Here is a 20,333-nt window from a genome sequence, read left to right as displayed (position 1 = left end):
GGGCACTGGAAAGCCTGTGGGATTGGTTAATTGTAGTGCTGGCATTGGAGCACCTTACTTTCTGGCAGTTTTGAACTCGTTGGTTCTGCGATGGAAGTGTTTTTTTCCACTATTGCTTTGGGATTTTTTTATATGCAATTTCTGTATGCTCTGAGGAAGTGGAGCATTTTTGTTTCCTTTTCTAAACGAACAGTTGCAATAAAATGACAGTCATGGACACTTGTGATTTTTCTGTAGTCTGCATTAAAGATACTTTGGTTCTTCTGTCAGATTGTACAGATTTTTGCCAGCAGGAGCAGAATAATGAAGGAATGGAGAATTGGTCCTCTGAACTCCAGGGGGAGAAGTGTGGCTCTTCTGTCATGGTCACACTGACTTAAATTTGGACAAAAGTGTATGTACTAGTATAGATCAAATGCTTACGTGATGCTGTATGCTTGCAGATTCCTTTATAAGCACAAGCCTGCAGTCACTTTTCACGTAATAGGGTTTCAGTTTGTTGTGGTACAACAGTAGTCAAAACCCAACCTGAGACTGAAGGAAGGACAGGTGGTGGTGTCTTGGTGGTGCTTGAGGCTGGCAGCTGTCCTGTAGAGAGCTTTGCAGTGTGCCAGGGTGAGAGGGTAGTAGAAACTGCAATTGTTGCTTGCCAGCAGCATGTCAAAAGTTTCACCTGCTCTTTGCAGCTCATGTTGAGCTACTCCTGTGTTTTTCAATGTCTTCAATTTTTTTGATTCATTTAGTCAACAAGAAGCCAAGGAGGAAGCTGAATGTCAAAAGAAAAAAGACTTACGACTTATTTATTGTACTTTGCTTACATGACTATTTTTTAACAAAATGGATGGAGAACAAAAGGAAAAAAAGTATTTTCTTTAGCTTTCAGGAATAACAGATAATTTTATATAAAGAATCTCTCTTAAGACAATGTACAGGTTGTCTTTAGGTGCTTCCTCAACTTTAAAATAAAAGAGTATCTGTAATTGTTCAGTTCTAGTGTACTGGAATTGAAGTGTGTGTTGAACTGCTACTCTGGGAACCAGCAGCATGTCTTGTGAAGCACTGGGGGAGTGCTAACAGGCTTTCTGCATTAGTGTTACCTGTAATGGAAAAGATAAGAATGGCTTTAGGCTAGAATCCAGGAGTGCTATTATAATGGCTTGGGTGAAAACTGGCTTGAAACAGACAGATCAAACTGCAGTCAGAAAGCTTTTGCCTTTCCTCTACTAGTGGCTGCTGTTTTACTGTTACTTAGCACATTTGCTCAAACGTCTCTTTGCATTTCACAATTAATACCTGATAAAAATTCACAGTATTGTTAGGAATCTTTAACTTGCTCAAGACCATCAGAAAACTACACGTTAGGCTACCTGCCAGTAGGAGTCTTTTTTTTTTTTTATTTAATTAGCAGAACTGCTTTCACAAGTTCTCATTTCTAATGCTTATGGTTTCCATTAAACTTAAACTATACATAGAACAATGGCCTGAAGATATTTACTGCTGTTTCTAATTGCAGTCTCCACCTGCTGGATGATTATGTATTTGATAATATGAGGTTCTGCATATGTGCTTCTTGTTTTCATCTTCTGGAGCTTGGAGAACTGAACTAATTTAACTTCTTTTGAAGCGGACATCCCTGTGGGAAGAAGGAATATGTTGAATTGAGTTACCTTAAGTTTTGGTGCAAAATATGTGATAAGGCATCCTACCTGCTCACCTGATGAGTCACAGAATCACACAGTAACGTAAGGGGCATGTAAGCAGCCTCTGGAGATCACCTAGTCCAACCCTCCTGACAAAGCAGGTTTCCTACAGCAGGATGCCCAGGAAAGCATCCAGGTGGGGTTTTGAATATCTCCATAGAAGGAGGCTCCGCAACTTCCCTGGGCCACTTGTTCCAGTGTTCTGTCAGCCTCAAAGTAAAGAGTGGTCTTCAATGTCTTAAAGTTAGATGCATAATGAGATCTTAATTGTCTATAAGCCTGTTTAAAAACAGGTTGGCAAAACGCTGCGCCTGACTTTGAGGAGAATTGGTTGTGTTGGGTCTTGTTTCTTTTTTACTTTTGCAACAAGTTTGCTTCCTAAGAAAAGTGGAAATGCTCCAATTCCTTGAGGTGAGAGAGGCTGGTGTATTTCTTTTTTTCTTTTTTAAACTTGCCAGCAGAACTGTAACATCCTCTCCACTTTTTGGAGTGGGGACTTTTGACGTTTTCTTGCTAATATGTGTCAGTGCATTATTGTAGCTAATGTCTGTGATGCTGCAGTTTTTCAAGTCATTCTGAAGTTTTTGGTCTGTGTTTACAGTGCATAATGCATCTTGAGGATAGACTACAAGAGATGTATCTCAAAAGCAAAATGCTTTCAGAATATCTGCGAGGACATACAAGAGTGCACATAAAAGAACTAGGAATTGTATTAGGGTGAGTACTGTAGATATCAGTCTTAGCTTATGGTGAAACTTAAACCAGTTATTTTCCTTTACGGTTTCTGAATGTAATCATTTTGTTCCCGTGGGGACTTGCTGCTTATTCCATATTTAGCATTCCCCTTCTCTCACGTGTCTAAAAGTGTAGAAATAATTTCCAGTGAGCCATCTGAAAATCAGCAGGCAGTTCAAAAGCAAGACTTAATCATTAGTCATTCTTTAATCTTAAGAATGAAGAAAGTTTTTGGTAACTGTGAGGTCGTCCAAAAATGGTACTTGAGTAGAGCACAAGCTTTAAGGATGCACCTGCTGTGGAAGCAGAAGAGGAAGGGGCAAGAAGTGAACATACACTCTCAGGAAGATAGTTTTAGCACTGCGGTTAAAACTTAGTTTGTCTTTATCCCAGCTGTTCAAGATCTCATTCTGAGAAGTGTAGCTTTAAATAAGGAGACTAGCAGGTTTTTTTTTCTCACTCAAATGATAGTGTGCTTCTTGCTCCTTTGTTTTTTGAAGCATCTTAGGCTTTTGTTGATACATTAGGAACGAATCGCTAAGCAGTGGCCTTGGTTACAGTAAGACATTTTGAATTTCCTTAAAATGGATGAGGAATATCCTCTTGTTTCTATTCTTTTGTGCAAGTGATTGTATATTTTAAAGTCTCTTTTTTTGTTTCTTCCCCCAGGATTGAATCCAATGACTTGCCTTTGTTGGCTGCTATAGCAAGTACTCATTCCCCATACGTTGCTCAAATACTCTTATAAATTAAAATCTCAGGATAGTCATTCCCTTAAAATAAAGAATACGGGCATGTTGGAAGAGGAACAGAGGTGCCAAATACTGGTAAATGGGAACACTGAAAAAAGCAGATAACTGTACCTTCTACCACCTTTCCATTCCAATTGCAGCTGGATGTTTGGTTGGAGGACATCAGTTTACATAACATAAAAGGCATTCAGGTGTTTCTTATAATCTCTCTTCTGACTTAGTGACTGCATCCTTGCATTTTGTTTTGAATCAAAGGACAAAAGCTAACACTATGTGGCAGACTGCGAGCTGCCATCCAAAACGCTGCTCGAAACCATGAAGTAACAGTTACAGAACAAGTGGGCTGGAAAGGATTTCCACACAGTGTACTTCTGAGTGTGGTGTATGTTTCTTTGCTGGGGAAGAAAAGCTGTAAACTATGTATATAGCATTCCTATACACAAGTGTATTAGATGGAACATGATTTTCCTGCAGAGCAAAAGCATGATTTTGTATAGTAAAAGTGACCAGCTCAGAAAAGGAGTCTGTTTTTAGCAGCCAAATGTTACCTGGAAATGGTGGTGTGCGTGAGGTGATGTGACTTCTTCCTCGAAGGACAAGAAATGAAGAAAGCTGCCGCTGCTTCTCTTGTAATGAGGTATTCAAATGGCTTATGACTAGAAGTCATTCTACCCCGAAAATGGAATGAACTTCTGAGATTCTTTTGTAGGAAAGCCTTATGGAATTTCTGCCACAAGTTTACATTTGTTACTGATGCAACTTCAATACCTTTTTGAGTTTCTGTATGAATTTAACCTGTGTCTTGGTGTCATCAAGTATTGCTATCCCTGAGGAGTGTGACTTTGACAAACTTCTGTATGATCCCAGTGCTGTAGTGCACGTGTGTACACACGTACACCAGTCTGTTGGCACCCACTGAAGACAATCTTACTGGGGGAAGAATCTTTATGGAACCTTCAGTCGAAAGTATTACTTCTTTCTGGTTATTAGTTGGTCATGCTAGGTGTAAAAGGTGAGCATTGCTTCAAGTCAGATGAAATGTAGAGGGCGAACCCCCCTGATGTTTGCTATTAATATGAATGTTTGCAATTATCCTTTTTGATTCTACAGGAGTCTTAAACTGTCATACGGGTGCCTTTCCTTAGTAGATTAACTGCTTTGAGACCAGAAACTACTTCTCCATGAGTCGATACTGACCTTCTATATTTCTAGAAAGCAAAAGGAAATTTTGTATTTTACTGTTTTCATGTTGGTGATAACATGAATGTAAAAAATAATAATAATAATAATGCATAAAGCACTGTTGAGCTGGATGTGAAATCACGGACCAGACTGAGGAGAGAAAAAGAAATCAAAAAAAGCATTCTTAAGGAAAAGGAAAAATAAATGTTGGACCATTTTGTTCTGAGCCAGCAGGAGCGAGGTCTGAAATTGGCAGCTTGCAAGTGAGTCGCTGGCAAAACAATTGTTTGGGAATAGCAAGCTGAGAAACTTCTGGTCACCAGTTATTTGTTGTCCTCATTGGTGATTGGAGATTTTTAACACTGAAGGGATGCACTTTTATTAAAAGTGGTTTTATTTCATACTACCTTGATGTTTGGACTTTTCTACAGTAAACTTTAAATGATTTGAAACTATGAAATGTTCATTTTGTGAGTTGTTTAAATGTGATTGGGGTCTTGATTAACCTCGTGTTGCTTTTTGAGGGGAAATGGGTAGGCTGGCTTACTGTGAGAGGGGTTGTTTCCAAGTAGAGGGATACCTAATATTCTGATACAGAGATTCTAAAGCTGTTCCTTGTATGCTGGCTTTCTGATCTGACATTCCAGGTGTTTCTTTTATTGTATTTTCATAGACTTGCCTCTAGCCTACAGAGGCTAGAATCTTTCTGTGGTTCAGGTGTACTCCTACCACGAGTAATTAAGCAAATTTTTCATATCTTTGGTCTGTGAATCCTTGTATCTACTGGAAAGCAAGCTTTTCTCTGCATCTGTTAGCAGATTTCATTCTATTTCACAAGGTCAAAACCACGTGAGAACCATAGAGCAAATTGTGTATTCCTGAACTGTCCCTGTATGGGGAGCCCGTGGGTGCATGTGTGTAGGACTGTGAAACTCCTTCCCTGCGTGTATATAAAAATTCCCATGTGCTTCTTCTTTTTCATGTCCTTCTTAATTAATAGCTGAATTTATTAGAAGACAGTTTCAGTTCTCCTAAGGCATTGGTAGGCTTTTTATCTGAACACACTGACAGTTTTTTCAAAGTGTGCAGAGACACCTTTGCTGTCATAGAGTTGGCTTTGACTTCCTTAGAACACACTTAGTGATTTCAAGGCTAATGCTGTCACAATTTTTACCACACAGACTATTAAAAAAAATAAAATTAAAAAAAAAAAAAAAAATCTGCCTTTTGGCAAGGCATTAAACTAATCTAGGAGTGGCGTGTGTGCTGATGGTCCAAGTGTGTGGATTTCTTCAGCCCAGGCTGAAACTTTATAGTTCTTGCTGCTTTCTCCAACACGTTGCTGCTCTTCAGAAATCATACGAAGAACTACCTTGTTCTGACAGTTTTAGTTTGGGGAGGGGGAATTCGACATGAGATCTGTTTATTACTGTTAAAAAGGTTTTAGTCTGAAGAGAGTTGAATGCATATCTCTCCCCTCCACCAAATGTACTACCTCAGTTGATGGGATTCCACCTTCTAGGGCTTTTTTGACTCAGTCTTTAACTTGTTTATGGTAGCATCTTGCCATTTATGTGACGTAGTATGGCATGACGGGGCAGTAGGTGTTTACAGATGCTGTTAGACATCTTACAGGGCATGTTTCTGTTTTTGTTTTAATTGAATGAGGTGATATGAATGTACAGAGGAGCTGAAAGTTGATTATGTAGCTGAGTTTTCAAAAACTCCAAAGTTTTTATCAGTATTATGTAGGTTTTTCTGTAAACTCAATAAATGCATACTTTAAGTGGGAGTGCACACTCTTTCCAAAATCCCACGTAAAAGCAGTTTACACAATGCAGTTTCAGAATGTATTTTTTCAGGCAAGACTCAGCATTGCTACACAGAGGGGAGGGATGAACTACTGAATTTCCTAGCATTTCAGTGAGCTCCTTAACCTAAAACAATACCAAGATTGAATTATTTTAATTTCACTAAGTACTTTCTGATTTAATGTATGCAACTGTCTTCTCCCCAAAAGAAACAAATGCATACTTACTTAGTTATTAATTCATATTTCTAATTACATCTGCAGAGTAACAGATGGGACTTTGCCACCCCTACTGAATGCCTTTTTTAAAAGTCAAAAAGCCTTTTTCGATGCATCAAACTCTTGTATACAGTTTACACAAAACGATCAGTTATTCCTCAAGTATAAATTCTACTTGAGTTAAAAGGACCCGGATCAAACCGAAGTCTGAACTGCTGAATGCACTCTAGATGTGTGGTTTTTTTATATCAAGTATGCTACTTTGTCATACACAGTAGGATTTCCATATAGATAAAAACATGTGTTGCTATTTTGCATGTTTGGAGAGCACAAGTTTTTTTTTAATTTAGGAATGACTGAATACTGATGTCAGGCTACATGTTTTTGATGGCTTTTTTCATATAGTCGTTTATGTACATTGCCACTTTGGTCTATTTCTCTGCGGCATTTGGTGCAATAAACTTTCTGAAATTCATGTAATTGGCATTTGGTATCTTCTTTCTTAAAATGGACAAGTTGTGCTTGTCGGCTAGCGGTGCATCCTGTTACCTGTTAGTGACATCAGTGAGAGCTGCAGGAGTCGTCCAGCTGGAAGGCTTTCCAAGCTTTGAAACATGAATACCATTGGTAGCGTTGGAAGCCTTACTCTGTTTATATGTGGAAGAAAAGAACTCGAGCAGAGTTTTGCTTTCCACTGTTCCTTGCAGTTAGTTATGACCCTGGCTGGTGCTGTAAGTTCCTCAGAGGTTCCATGTGTGTGGTTGGCACTGAGCTCAAACGCGTGTGAAGAGGGCTGTCAGAAGAATGCCACTATTGCACTGTATGTCCTTCTATTTGGAAATCACTCAGTAACAAAGTGCCACTGTGTGTGTACCTGAAAATGAGATTGTTGGTGGGCTTAAGCAAATGAGTTTGTTTTTGTTTTTAAACAAGGTAGTCTTCAATTTCTCAAACTCCATGAGCAAAGTTTCAGCTTTAGTACTCCAGACTGAAAAAAGCACGTGCAGCATCCATCTGATTTTAATTTGTGAAAGCTACTCCATTTCAAACTGTCAGCTGGATGCTGATTTAAAAGCAGTGTGGATGCGGTGCTCGGGGACACGGTTTAGCAGAGAGCTGTTAGAGTTAGGGTAATGGTTAGGTTGTGGTTGGGCTTGATGATCTTTAAGGTCTTTTCCAACCTGAGCGATTCTGTGATGCTACCTAGAAGGCAGTGAGCAGCTCAGGCCGTTAGGGGCTTGGGATCTGCAGGCTCTGCAGCTTACTGGAAACTCCTTTTTATCAAGTAAAAATGGAAATTCAACTGGAATTATGGTCAATATCTCTGGACAGGTGGGGCTGTCAGTGTGTAAGCACTTCTCTGGTAGACTGACACTTCAGACATTTGCTTTGTTGACCAAGCTAACAAGAACTGTGAGTAAAACAATTAAAAAAACAAACAAAAACAAAGGAAAAGAAAGAAAATGCACACTTTGGTATCAAGGACGTTCTGCAGTGCTCTCAATATATCTGCTGGCTTTCTGGTCTGGCTGCAGTGAATATCAACATGGAAGCATTTGGAAATATATGTACTTATTTATGGTCGAAGGTACTGAACGGTTGTATACACACAGCTGAAGTAAGGGGAAATGCCTGCTGCGTTGTCTGCTGCCACTCCTGTTTGTGTGTCTGCAGGTATGGTGATGTTCTATAGTTATTAACTAAACTTGGTGTCTGTTTTTTTAGTTTGAAAAGTCCATTGAAACGGCAGCGTTGTGGTGAACTGTAATTCTAGTCTAGCTCTCCACTTGGCAAATTGTGTAGCTGCCTTCCTTCTGTGCTTAAACGAGGCTTTCTCTTGCAGCAATTTAATACCTAACCACTTTAACATGGGGAAAACACTGTTGCCGTGTCCAGCCTTTTGTTTCTGTCATGCTAGGTGCATCTGCAAGCTTCTGTCACATGCTCTGGAGTTCCCTGGCTCACTTGAGTGCAAGTGCAATTTTCCTGAATGGAAAAAATGTTGGTGATTCTCTTCTGGATGAACAAGTAGAATTTGGCTCACGTAAACGCTAGGATAGGGTGAAGGAAGGGGCAGGGCCCTCAGCTAGGAGCAGGAGAAAAGCAATGAGAATCCAACTTCTGATGTCTTTGATAGCTGTTGATCTTTGGGTTGGCTCCATGGTTTGCACGGTGCAGGAACCTTGGCTTCTACTCAGAATTTGGATGGTCCCATGGAGTTTCTTTGGTCTGACATAAACTATTTAAAAATATATAGATATGTATGCAGTGTATTTCTGCTGTTGCAAACAAAAAAAACCCACATCTTAAATTATTAATGTCCCTTGTAACTGACTTGACCCATCTTCCTTTTCAACAGATGGTGAAGGGAATTGCAGAACCAGTGAGGAGATTCTCCTTGTGCTACGTAATGAGGAATTGAAGGCTGTAGCAGACATAAGTAAACACGAACAGTGCTGCAAAGCAACCAAGTCTTGTGCCAATACTGTGCGGTCTTTCTCCCACTTCACTAAATGAGGAAGTCCTATAAAACAGCAGAGTTTTCCTATTCATTGTTCACACACTGTATCCTTTGGCTTTCTGTGTTGATGCAATTGAAGAGAGAGCAGGACTGAGAATGCTAAATGGGATTTTGAACATAAAGGATATGCAGCTGAGTGATAAACCATGGGACTGTGACCTGCAAGGCTTCCAATCCCATATAAAAATAGCTTAAGTGGCCACATGCTAGTAATCCACATGCTGGAAAATTACTCTCATAATAGTTGCAGTCACTTGGCTGTTTGGAACCATCCCAAAGCTAAAACACTTTAAGCAGTACAAGTAGCATCTTCTCTAGAAATCCTAAAGGTCAACGCAAGGCCAAAGGGCTTAGGAGTGACAGTCAAGCACTTAAAAATAAATATAATCTCATGAACTGGTTTTTGTCTGCTTGGAGCTTCGGAGATTCCTTTGTGATCTCACAAAATGGTGTCAGACAGAGGGCGAGCTCCCATGAGGAGTCTCCCACTGTGGCAGTAAGCCTGTGGGAAGAGAAGTGTTTGTGGATGCAGAAATACGGGTTGATTCAGAAGGCTGAGGTCTTCCCAGAGCCATGCTTGTGGATAGGAGCGTTGCTGTTTTTTGTCTCCATAGAGTTCCTTAAGGTGGCCAAGTCTCCTAAAGCTTTTCCCATCAGCTTTGACAACTGTAAGCCTTTTGAATTCTTAAACTGTTTTTGGTTCCTTACGGTGTGCGACTCTTTTGACGTTTAGTTGTGTGGCTGTGCTTTGTGCAATATTGGTACTCGTACGTTTCCAAACCAGCAAGATTCTCTTTCCATCTGCAGGTTGCAGATAAGGGTACTGCAGCCGTGGTGCGGGGCTCTGAATTCTGCTGGAGAAGGTGCCTCACCTTTTTCCTTGGTGCTGGTGGCTGGGAGTAGCTGGATCATGACTGGCCGCTCGCTGTGAGGGTTCAAGGCAGCCTTTGTACCTGCCCAGATCCCAGGCCAGCCGGGCCCGTGCACCATGGCCTTGATGTTCAAGAACACAGGGAGCTGGCTGCCTAGTGGGAACATTGAACAAAAACAGAGTTAGTGCTGAGAAGAAGTTGTTTTGGTTTTTTTTTCCTCTTCGGCTCATTGTTTTTAATAATGCCTTGCAGCCCCCTGTAGGAGCTTAACTGCCATTTCATCTTGCAGACGTCAAATCTGATGACCTGTTGAGCAGGGCCTTCTGCATGCCTGCCTGATGCAATCGTAGAATCACAGAATGGCCTGGGTTGAAAAGGAGCACAGTGCTCATCCAGTTCCAACCCCCTGCTGTGTGCAGGTCACCAACCAGCAGCCCAGGCTGCCCAGAGCCACATCCAGCCTGGCCTTGAATGCCTGCAGGGATGGGGCATCCACAGCCTCCTTGGGCAACCTGTGCCAGTGCCTCACCACCCTTGGGGGGAAAAACTTCCTCCTAATATCCAACCTAAACCTCCCCTGTCTCACTTTAAAACCATTCTCCTTTGTCCTATCACTGTCCACCCTCATAAACAGCCGTTCCCCTTCCTGTTTATATGTTCCCTTCAAGTATTGGAAGGCCACAATGAGGTCTCCTCGAGCCTTCTAAACAATCCCAGTTCCCTCAACCTTTCCCTGTAGAGGTGCTCCAGCCCTCTGGTCATCTTAGTGCCCTCCTCTGGACTCGTTCCAAGAGCTCCATGTCTTTCTTGTACTGGGGGCAACTCCCAAAGTTGGTGAGGAATTGACCCAGCTGTGTCAGTGCCTTACCATGAGGCATGTAACTTAAACACCAGTGTTTCAAGTGAGTTGGTCAGGCTCCTGGCATTTAAAACATCTGTGTTAAGCCCAACCATGGCTGTACCCTGCAAGGGAGGTAGCCTTCACTGGTTTTCCATGATGCCATTTCCTTCCCGCAGTCATCTTGTCTGTTGCTTAGTAGTGGGGAAAAACAAAGGGCAAAAGATGCAATGCCCATTTGTAATGCTGCCAAATAAATTGAGTGTTGTAGGTAATTCATGGGCTGGTGGGTGTGGCTGGAGGAGTTGTTGTTATGCATTTGCATCCGATGAGCTCTGAGGTAGAGCTGGTGGCTTCCCAGATTGAGTGCCCAAGTGCACTCGCAGTAGGTAAGAAAGCAGGTAATTCAGGAATGCTGTTCCCATCTTCAAAGGGTTTCCTTTCCTGAGCCTCGTGATGTTTGAACTGCACTGCTGCTAAGTAGCTAATCCAACTAGTTCATCTCTGGGATCATACTAAGCTTTACAGAAAAGCTGGCTTGCCCCTCCCCCACTGCTTCTTCCTAAATTAGCTTTCTCTGCTTTTGATTAAAATGCGTGACGTTTTCCTGCATATCTTGCCTTGCTGATAGCAGCTGCTTTGCCAGCCCCTGAGCGAGCTGGCGTGGAGGCTGCAGCTGGAGCTTAGAAGACTGTAGTCCATGGTCTGATGTGAAAGCTGACAACTGGGTGAGTTCCATTCCTGGAGACAGCATGCATGAAGCAAGAATCTCTCAAAGCAGCTGTCCCAAAAACCCCAGTAGCAAACTACACCTACAGGCTGGCTGGTTGCTCATAGCACAAAGTGCCATTTCTTTTCCAGCAGAAGGGAGCGGTGCTAAGAAAGCATTGTAACCACAGTTCTGCGCCCTGCTGAGCTTGCTGGCTGTCAGGGCTGACATCTCTGGCAGCAACGGGCTACATTTGCATTGTCACGCTTGCAGTAGTTTGGTGATGGTCGGCTGCCATTCTGCACGCCCTTGTCCTCAGCTGTGATGCCCAGTGGAACCGTGCTGAGGCTGCAATATGACTGTGAACTTCAGAGTGGGCTTGCTGAACTTTGAGGTGGTTTTATGCACTGCAGTGGGTATAGAACATCCCAGTAGCACAGCCTACACCCTGCTTATCAGTGTCATATGGTAGCATGTGGCAGTGCTAAGAAGTGCTCTGGAGACGCTGAACCTCTCCGCAGTCACCCTGTATCATGGCCTAATCTGGGTGCCATGCTGAGCTAACTGAGCTGATTCACCACTTCAAGTTCTCGAGCAGATCCAACCGGCAGCAGAGCAGGAATTTTCACCCTGTGTCTGGGGCTCAACATCAAAGAAGCTGCTGTTTGTTTTCCTGGCCTTTTGGTAATGACCGCAGTTCCTCCCAGAAGGATGAGGTGGGTGCTAAAGGTATGCAAAGGAGGCTGGGGCTGAGGTTAGCACCTGAACTTCTGAGTCCTAAGTTAATGCATTTGTCATCCAGTGGTCCTGCCAACCAGGCTAGGTGTGTGTGTGTTATGGAGAGGCCTATTCTTCCCTTTTCCCTTCCTAGCAGGTCCTGTAAGAGTCAGAGAAAGTATCTGGCATCCAGGCACCTGTCTATCTTCTGGGAAATAAAAAATGAACTCATGCTTATGTGCTGCCTCAAAAATGTGTGCACAATTGCAAGGGTGCCTGTGAGGGTATAGAGGTTTAGCTGAAGGAATCTAACATAGTTGCTGCCAAAGAAATGTATTTTGGTTTTCCAAACACCTGTTTCTTTGCCCTTGTGCATCTTTATTCTTGGCTTAGGATGCATAACTAGTGAAGAAAAAGTAACTTGTGACAGGCTGCTGGGCAACACTCAGGGAGAAATAGCAGGAGCTGATGTCTGCTCCAGGATGTGCTCATTTTCAGGAAAAAAAAAGCAAGCAGAAGTGAAAGATGACAGTTGTCTCTGAATGAGCTTCTCATTTGAAGCAGTGGGAAGGTGTTATAGGCAGGCATGTGGAGTGTGCAAGATGTTAACTCACTGCTTCTCAGAAGCAGCTTATGGGCAATGCTTCTATGCAGTGATGTGCAGATATTTGTAATAAGCATTCCTCTGTGGCAATGCAGAGTCTTAACATCTTTTTATCTGAGCGTAGAAAACTGGTATGATGTGGATTTGCTCTGAAGCACGTGTGTAATCTGAAATACTGCGACTAAGAATATATTGGCTTTAAACTATGTGGAAGGGTAGGGGCAGGAGGAAATAGAAGAACGAGCGGCAAAGTAAAATGGAGTTGTAAATTCCAGTTCTCTGTAGCAACATCTGTTAGTTCCTGATTCAATCTTGGTGCTATGTGTTTTAATCTGTACGGTGGGACTCAGAGCATAAAAGTAGCCCTGACTGACCAAGATGTGACCGTCCTGCTCCAAGGGTTTGTGTTGCCATGGCAGTCCCCACAGCTGTTCTGCAGGAGCTGATGTGGGCCAGCTGCTGGGGAGCTGAGGGCAGAGCATCCCCACGGGGACAGGGTGCCTTGGGGGTAGTTGATATAAGCCATGTCTCAGAACAGAGGCGTTTGGATGATTTCTTTGGGCTGCTTGAGATCAAGAAGCGGCTCTTGTAAAGGTGGCTGCTAGAGAGACAGGACGGGGATGCTGCGGCCTGAAGGACAAGTAAGGTGATGGCTGGCTGTGACACAGCAACATGCATTTGGTGTTGACCTTGTGGATCTCTCCTATGAGGACAGGCTGAGAGAGCTGAGGCTGCTCAGCCTGGAGAAGGCTTCTGGGAGACCCGAGAGGGGCCTTTCAGAACCTAAAGGGGGGCTGTAAGAAGGAAGGGGACAGACTCCTTAGCAGGGTTGTTGCCCAGAGGGGTGGTGGGGGAGAACACCATGTAAAAGGCCTTCTGACTTCTTTTGGAGCTACAGCTGTTGTTTGTCAGGTCTGATATTTCTCCATGCAGCCGCTCAGCTCCTTCAGATGGGATCAATGGGGTCAGCTGGAAAAATACATAACAAGAAGGGACAGCTCAAGGAAGCACACAAGCCCTGAGCAGTGGCTGCTAGGAACAAGGTCAAATGATGCCCAAGTGGATGTGGCTGCATCCAAAGCCTTAAATCTCAGACCCCAGCTATCACAACTGGGTAAACAACCGAGTCTTTGTACCTTTTGCAGTGTGTTATTTCACTTTAAGCATAGCGAATCTGAAGTTTCTTCTAAGTTGTAATTTACTAATCACCTCGCTTCCTTTGCCCTGGTTACCTGGCAGATATTAAAAAGGTGCCTTTAAACCAGCAACAGAACTAGATGCCTGCTGTCTTTCACTCTTGCTGGCACCCAGGGCTTCTTGGTGCAATGCAAAAACAATTAATAACTGCCTGTGTGACCAGCTGCACGTCTGAACTTTGAAGCCTTAAAACTGAAAGCATGTTGATAGCCTAACTCCGAAGGCAGGAGGGTATCAGAGGTCGCTCAGACCCAAAGGACCTGGCTGCTTTGCTGAGCAGCTGACTCCCATGTGACTTCTGCAAAGTAGAAGTGCAGACAGCACTGCAACTGCTCTGTGCTAGAGTGCACTAGAAATCATATTTCTTCCTACACTTTTACACGGCATGCTCTTACCAATATCATAAACTGCATACTATTGACTAAGACTTGCTTCTAGAAATGCAGTTGTATAAAATCAAGTATGTTCTCTATTGGAACTGCTGAGTATGATCTTTTTGTTTCTGATATCTTAATGCAAATCTGCACGAGCAAATATCTTCTCTGCTTTGCTCTTACAGGTGCAGTAGGCAGATGCAAACAGCTAAAATATCTGCAGAAATAAGGATTTCACTTGAACTTTAGAGCCCTTGTATTTATTTTTGAAATCAGGTCTCTGTATTTTTCCCTTCAGAGGTCATGAGCGAGGCTTGACCTCGTGGTATCTGAAATCAAGAGATGGGGACTTTGCTGTGTCAGCTCTTAGAAGGTCTGGGTGGACAACCACAGCCTCCGTTAACACACGGCTTCTTTCTGTTTGCTGTGGGCTACCAGCAACATGCTCTGTTGTAAGGCTGCTCCTGTTTGTTGCTCTTCTCCGAGCCCCAAATGCAGCCCCTCTCTTGATTCAGCTGCACAGTGCTCTCAGGCACAGGCAATCAACTGCAGGCGAGGCATGAGAGCGATATGGTGAGCTGGTCCTTCAGCTCGCTGCATTTGTGCTCTTTGTCCATCTCTGTCTGCCTGGGGATTGTAAAGTGCACTGTAAAATTCTCAACAACTGCAATGCCTCTTTCCTGAAGGCATGATGAGGTGAGGGACTGGCTGCTCAGCCTGGCTCTCGGCAGGCCTTCCATTAGGCTGCAGGGCAGAGCCCTGGGCTGATTCATTTGATAAATGGCTGTTGTGGTTTAACCCAGCGGGTGGCTCAGCACCATACAATCGTTTACTCCCTCCTTCCCCATGGGATGGGGGAGAGAATTAATTAAAAAAAATAAAAAATAGATCTCCTGAGTTTGACGTAAAACTATTTACTGTGATAGGGAAGAAAGAAAAGGATACTAGTTATTGCTATAGAAATGTACATGTGATTGTATACAGCAAGTTGCACAGCCAATTCTCTCTGCCTGCTGACTGATCCCCAGCCAGACCCTGTGCAACAGAAGGAAGAGAAAACTCCCCCCATTTCCAGAGCTTGCCTTTTGTATGATGTCATATGGTATGGAATATGTCTCAGCTGTCCTGATTCTGTCCCCTACCAGCTCCTTACCTCCCCCTCCCCTTGGTAGGACAGCAGAAGAAACTGAGAAAAGCGAAACATCCTTGGCTCCACACAGCACTGCACTGCTACAACTGAAAGCATAGCTGTGTTATCAGCATTTTTTCCTCCTAAAACCGAAACACTGCATCATCCCAGGCACTATGAAGAAAAGAGCTCTGTCCAAGTTGAGACTAAGACATCTTGCATGAGCCTGCCTGCTGTGATGTGTGCAGCGCAGCATCGCTCCCAAGGCTCCCAGCTAAATCTGTGCCTTCCTCACCCAGCCTTTGTCTGATTTCTGCACGTTTTGTAAAGCAGCTGACAGCACTGATAAGCACAATTTACAGGCAGCTGCATCAGCCCCTTCAGCAAACCGAAGAGGGGTTGCAGTGTGCTCGGCCTACACAGCGAACACCCCTGGCTGGCAGGACACATCCCTGCTCCCTCAGTATGTGAAAAATGCATTCTGTGCAGCAGTGATGTCACGAGCCCAAGCCGGGTTGCTGATGGCTTCCAGCTGCACTGCTGAGTGCGGAGAGGCACTGTGAGCTGAGCACGCGCCACAAGGAGCTTCCAAACCTGCCTTGTTCCTGATGCCTCCTGACCAAAAGCCTGGAATAGTCAGGAAAGTATGAACCTTCTTTGCAGCTGCTTGCTGCTTGTTTTTCTAAGCCCTCCCACTGAGCTCTCTGTTGGTTCCATGCAGGCAGAGAGGTAGGGGCCACGTGTAGAAGGAACTCCTGTTTCAATGAGAGGAGATGCTCTTGGAAGATGTTTAATTACTGAAGATGAAGTGGTATTAATGGTAAAAAATGGTTTGTGTTAGCAACGAGATGTCGTTCTGCACAGGCGCACACTGATCAAGTTATTCTCTCACTGACCAGAAGCCTTTCTTTGCTAGCTCTGCCCTCTCCATGGCATTTTCTCCCCCTGCTCATCCCGGCATAACTAAAATTGCACAGCTGAGCAGCTCTCTCAGGCACCTGCCCATGCATATACAGTTTCGAGTGTACTGTTTGACAGCCACAAATAGATTACTTAGCTCTTTCCCTTACTGTACTGCCTCAAAAGGGAAACTGCTGAGACAGGATCTTTCGGGAATGAAGTGGCTGCCTATACTACAAATGAGGAAACAAAGATGAGTGTCACCCACGTGTGGAGATGACTCATTTCCAGCTGGATTGTTTTGGGTCAGGACTTCCAAGCCAACAGTTTTCAGTGTGGAGTTAGAAAATGAGGAATTTTTTTGATGGATGATGTGAGATGTGCTCCTTGCTAAGTGCTCTTGAGCAGAACCTAGCGTTCATGTTTGCACACAGGGCTTCTCAAGAGGTCTGGCTTTTCTTTGTGATGAACGTTCCTTGCTAATCCTTAAGACACAATAATTCCTAATCTTTGTGGTTATCCTTCTTTTGAGGTAGGTGGTGTGCAAACTGCGGCGCATCCAGGCTACGGTTTCAGAAACTCTGCTTAAATTTAGTGTTGATGAAAATCTGGTATTCCAACTTTGAGTCAGTGCTTCGTGTGTCAGCCCTTCAGCAGCACTGACTTGCCAATACCTATAATAAAATCCTTATCCATCTGTCTATCCTTAACCATAAAACCAGCAAAAAAATCTCAACTAACCAGCCCCAAACCTGTTTTCTTACTGAACCAATCTGGCTCTGTCATAAGCCATTTCAAAGCTCATACTGGTAGTAGTTATCATCAGTGCTTTTGTTCGAGTATTTTGCCATTTGGAACAAAATCTCTCCCTCTAAACCTGCCTTGAGTAGGAGGGTATTTGTCATAACTTTCTGTGTATGTTGCATGGTTTGGTCCTTGATTGATGCTGAAGATAAATGTATGCATATAAACCTATAACGGGATGAGAAATTCATATCTGCATACTATTTATTCTGTAATTTCTTTCCCCTTCCTAAAAAGAAAATCAGTGAAAAGGTTTTGTTAGACATCACACCTTGCAACTCTGGACAATAGACTTGAAATTTCTCAAGCTTGCCATTATGGTGCAGTTGTACCTCATCAGCTTCCACCTGACCAAGTGCTACAGGCTACAGGTAGTCAACTGCTGGTTGATTATCTGCCTTCCTACCACAGCTGGGCTAAGAGATGAGACAAATACAATCCTCTTTTAATGCTGCTGCAGTAGAGATGTTTTATGACATTGAAAAAAGTAAAATAGCAGTAAGGTTGCAGAAGGTGACGTTATAGTTATGGTCAGGGATGGAGGGGAATAAGAAAACTTGCTTTTTCCCCATCGGGTTTTAAAGCTGTTTGCCAGCAGTGTGAAGTTGAGGCTCCAGAATTGTCTGTTGATTGTCAGGTTCTGAACCAAAATGTGTTTGGGAAAGGACTGATTAAAGGAGGACTTTTTCAGTTCCCATCTCTACCTGTCCACCTTCAGCTTTATCTCCTCCTGGCTTACAGCCTTTTCCCCCATGCTCTGCTCCTGCTTTTGTTTTGAGGCCCTCCTATTCTCATCTTTTCCCACCTTCACTGCCACCCTCTCTCACTTTACACTGTTTCCATATCTTCTCATTGTGAGGCCTGGCCTGCCCTTCAGCTGTTCAAAGAACGTGGTGCACATGCAATGCCAGGAGATATCTGCTGCATTTATGTGACAAATTCTTACAGATTTCTCCTGAGGATGATGACCTGCTTGCCTCGAGCTGTAGGACTTGGTCAGGTGGAAGCTGATGAGGTACAACTGCACCATAATGGCAAGCTTGAGAAATTTCAAGTCTATTGTCCAGAGTTGCAAGGTGTGATGTCTAACAAAACCCTTTCACTGATTTTCTTTTTTAGGAAGGGGAAAGCAATGTAAGTCACTGTTTCCCAATTCTGAGATGAAAAACAATCAGTTATCATTGAATCTTTTAGAAATGGAGGCTGCCCACCCACCAGCAGCCATTTTAAAGAAATGGTGTATTGGAAAAGATTTAAATCACCAACAAGTAGTTCCTTAAAAAGGAGCCACGGTGACAGGTGCAGCAGCCTCTAATGCTTGCCATGCAGACACCTGGGCTGCTTTTCAAATATCACTCAGGATAAGAAGAGAAAAAGGGAAGAATGAATATCATAAGCCAGACTGTTTTCCTCCTCAACTACCTGGACTGGTGAGTACACGTCTTTTTGCTCAACTTAAAAAGGCAAAAATGTAGTCAATGCAATCAGCTTTACTCTATTCCTTCATTTACTAACTGCCTAAGAGGTAAATGGGCAAGGAGCTCTTCAGTAACAGGTTTCCAATTGCATAATACCACGAATTTACCCCCAGGTTAAAAGTGAATTTTCTTGTAGCATAATCATCACCTTCCATTGGTGCTGGAAGCTTTGCAGAAAGCAGGGCAACCCGGTAGGAAATAGTGCTTTGGAGCTGTGGATGAGAATGCAAAAGAGATGTCCATCCATGGACACATCTTTATGGTCACAGAGAAACAGTGCTGTGCTGTGGGCAGTTGGAAAGGGAGGGGAGCCTTCCTGAAACTGAAGAAATGTTTGTGTTAAATGCTTTGAAGTTTAGTGCCTCCTTGTCCTAAATAAATGCTGTGGAATATTAGATGCAATTATGCTAAAACCAATGAAATATTGTCAGCATAGTTATTGGGATTTTTTCCAAGACTATTGGTTGCTTTGTTTTGTGTACACTCCTAGCAATGCATGTCTCACATATAATCCACTCTGTGGAGCTATATGTCTTACTTTTCACGTGCCTCTTCTAAAATATTCAGTAGCATGTATTTTTAATTTATGACTGACTATTTCAGCATCTGAGGAGGTAGGTAAATACTGCCAGTCTCATTTTTTGCAGCTGAGGCAGTTAGGGAATGGGCGAGTCGATGCTTTGCAGTATGACGTACTGGCATTTTGCTGTGACTGGCAGCCTCCTCTGCACTGAAAGCATGACCTTTGGTGAAACAGCATTCTTTTACTGCACCAATGTGTTTTTAATGTATTCTCTTATAGCGGCTTGCTGTTGTGATTATATGAAATTGAGCTGCTTTTTACAAGAGTGAAGGCTGCAGTGGGAACAAACGGACTGAGCTGCCTGTCATTCTTTATTCCCTTCTGCAGATCTGCAAGGAGATTTGTTGTATCCTGCGTAAGTCAGCTGCAGCAGAGATTAGATCTCAGCTCCTGCTGTTTTGCTACAGGGGAGCCTGAAGTTGGGAGTTACTGAGAAAAGGGAGAAAACCGAGCTGCAATATTTCCTTCACATTTCTTTGAAAGAAGTAAAAGGCGTTCAGTTAGACCAACAGCAAGATCCTTACCGTTTGCTTGCAGCTTCAACTCATGCTATTAACCAGCAGTGGCAGAGAACAGGTTATGTGAGTCCTTTGTGAAACCCCTTTGTGCAAGAGGCAACATCCTATTTCCTTCAGCTGAAGGCTAAGAAATCTGCAGGTCACATTTCTGCTTAGCAGAAAAGCCTCTCTTCCCTGTAGCCCTGCAGCAAGAACAACGTCAGCACTTCTAACTCCTGACATTTCTGAATTGGAGGCAGGGAGAGAGAAGGGGAGAGAAAACCCCGTTGTGGAGAAATGTGGAAGTTCCTTAATGAGAATGTATTGGCAGAAGGCACAGATGAGGGTTTTGTTGTTGTTGTTGTTTTTTTTTTTTTTTTGCTTGTCACTTAAAGCAAAAACCTATGTCTTGTACATAAGGAAATTGCCCAGAATATGAATTTTCGTGCAGCTGGCAATAGGAGGTAGGAAAATTAACTACACCTTTGGGAGCAATACAGCAAGGTATGACAGGAGCTGGAACTGCCACGTTCCTCTCTGAACACAGCCACATGGTGAACCATTTTGCTGCTGCTCACTCTGAGAGATGTAACTGAGTTCCAAGGCAAGACAGAAAGGATACCACCCAAGTGTTACTGTTAGTGGTGGGTGCATCCATGGAGATTAAAGCTGCTCAGAAAGTAAATGGCCTATCCATTACAAAGCACTGTGA

The 20,333-nt window shown here is 43.3% G+C and overlaps 2 protein-coding genes across 7 annotated transcripts in view; one reads left to right on the top strand and one right to left on the bottom strand.

Annotated features, from left to right (window-relative positions):
* Positions 1-6,871, top strand: part of FNIP2 (folliculin interacting protein 2) — a 46,830-nt gene extending 39,959 nt beyond the window's left edge. For all 6 annotated transcript variants that reach the window (XM_052690333.1, XM_052690330.1, XM_052690332.1 and 3 more), the window contains 2 exons: positions 2,302-2,417; positions 3,105-6,871. In XM_052690333.1, coding sequence (XP_052546293.1) covers positions 2,302-2,417; positions 3,105-3,183 — 195 coding nt within the window. In that variant the 3' untranslated portion in view covers positions 3,184-6,871. The remainder of the gene's footprint in view (positions 1-2,301; positions 2,418-3,104) is intronic.
* Positions 6,872-9,787: 2,916 nt separating this feature from the next.
* CUNH4orf45 (chromosome unknown C4orf45 homolog) overlaps positions 9,788-20,333 on the bottom strand; it is a 29,515-nt gene continuing 18,969 nt past the window's right edge. Inside the window, exon 4 of the mRNA XM_052690102.1 lies at positions 9,788-9,944. Coding sequence (XP_052546062.1) covers positions 9,788-9,944 — 157 coding nt within the window. The remainder of the gene's footprint in view (positions 9,945-20,333) is intronic.

This window comes from Tympanuchus pallidicinctus, unplaced genomic scaffold (genome assembly GCF_026119805.1).
Source record: "Tympanuchus pallidicinctus isolate F22 unplaced genomic scaffold, pur_lepc_1.0 scaffold26, whole genome shotgun sequence".
NCBI lineage: Eukaryota > Metazoa > Chordata > Aves > Galliformes > Phasianidae > Tympanuchus > Tympanuchus pallidicinctus.
Note: the sequence above shows the minus strand (reverse complement) of the source record. Positions and strands in the feature narration are given on the sequence as shown.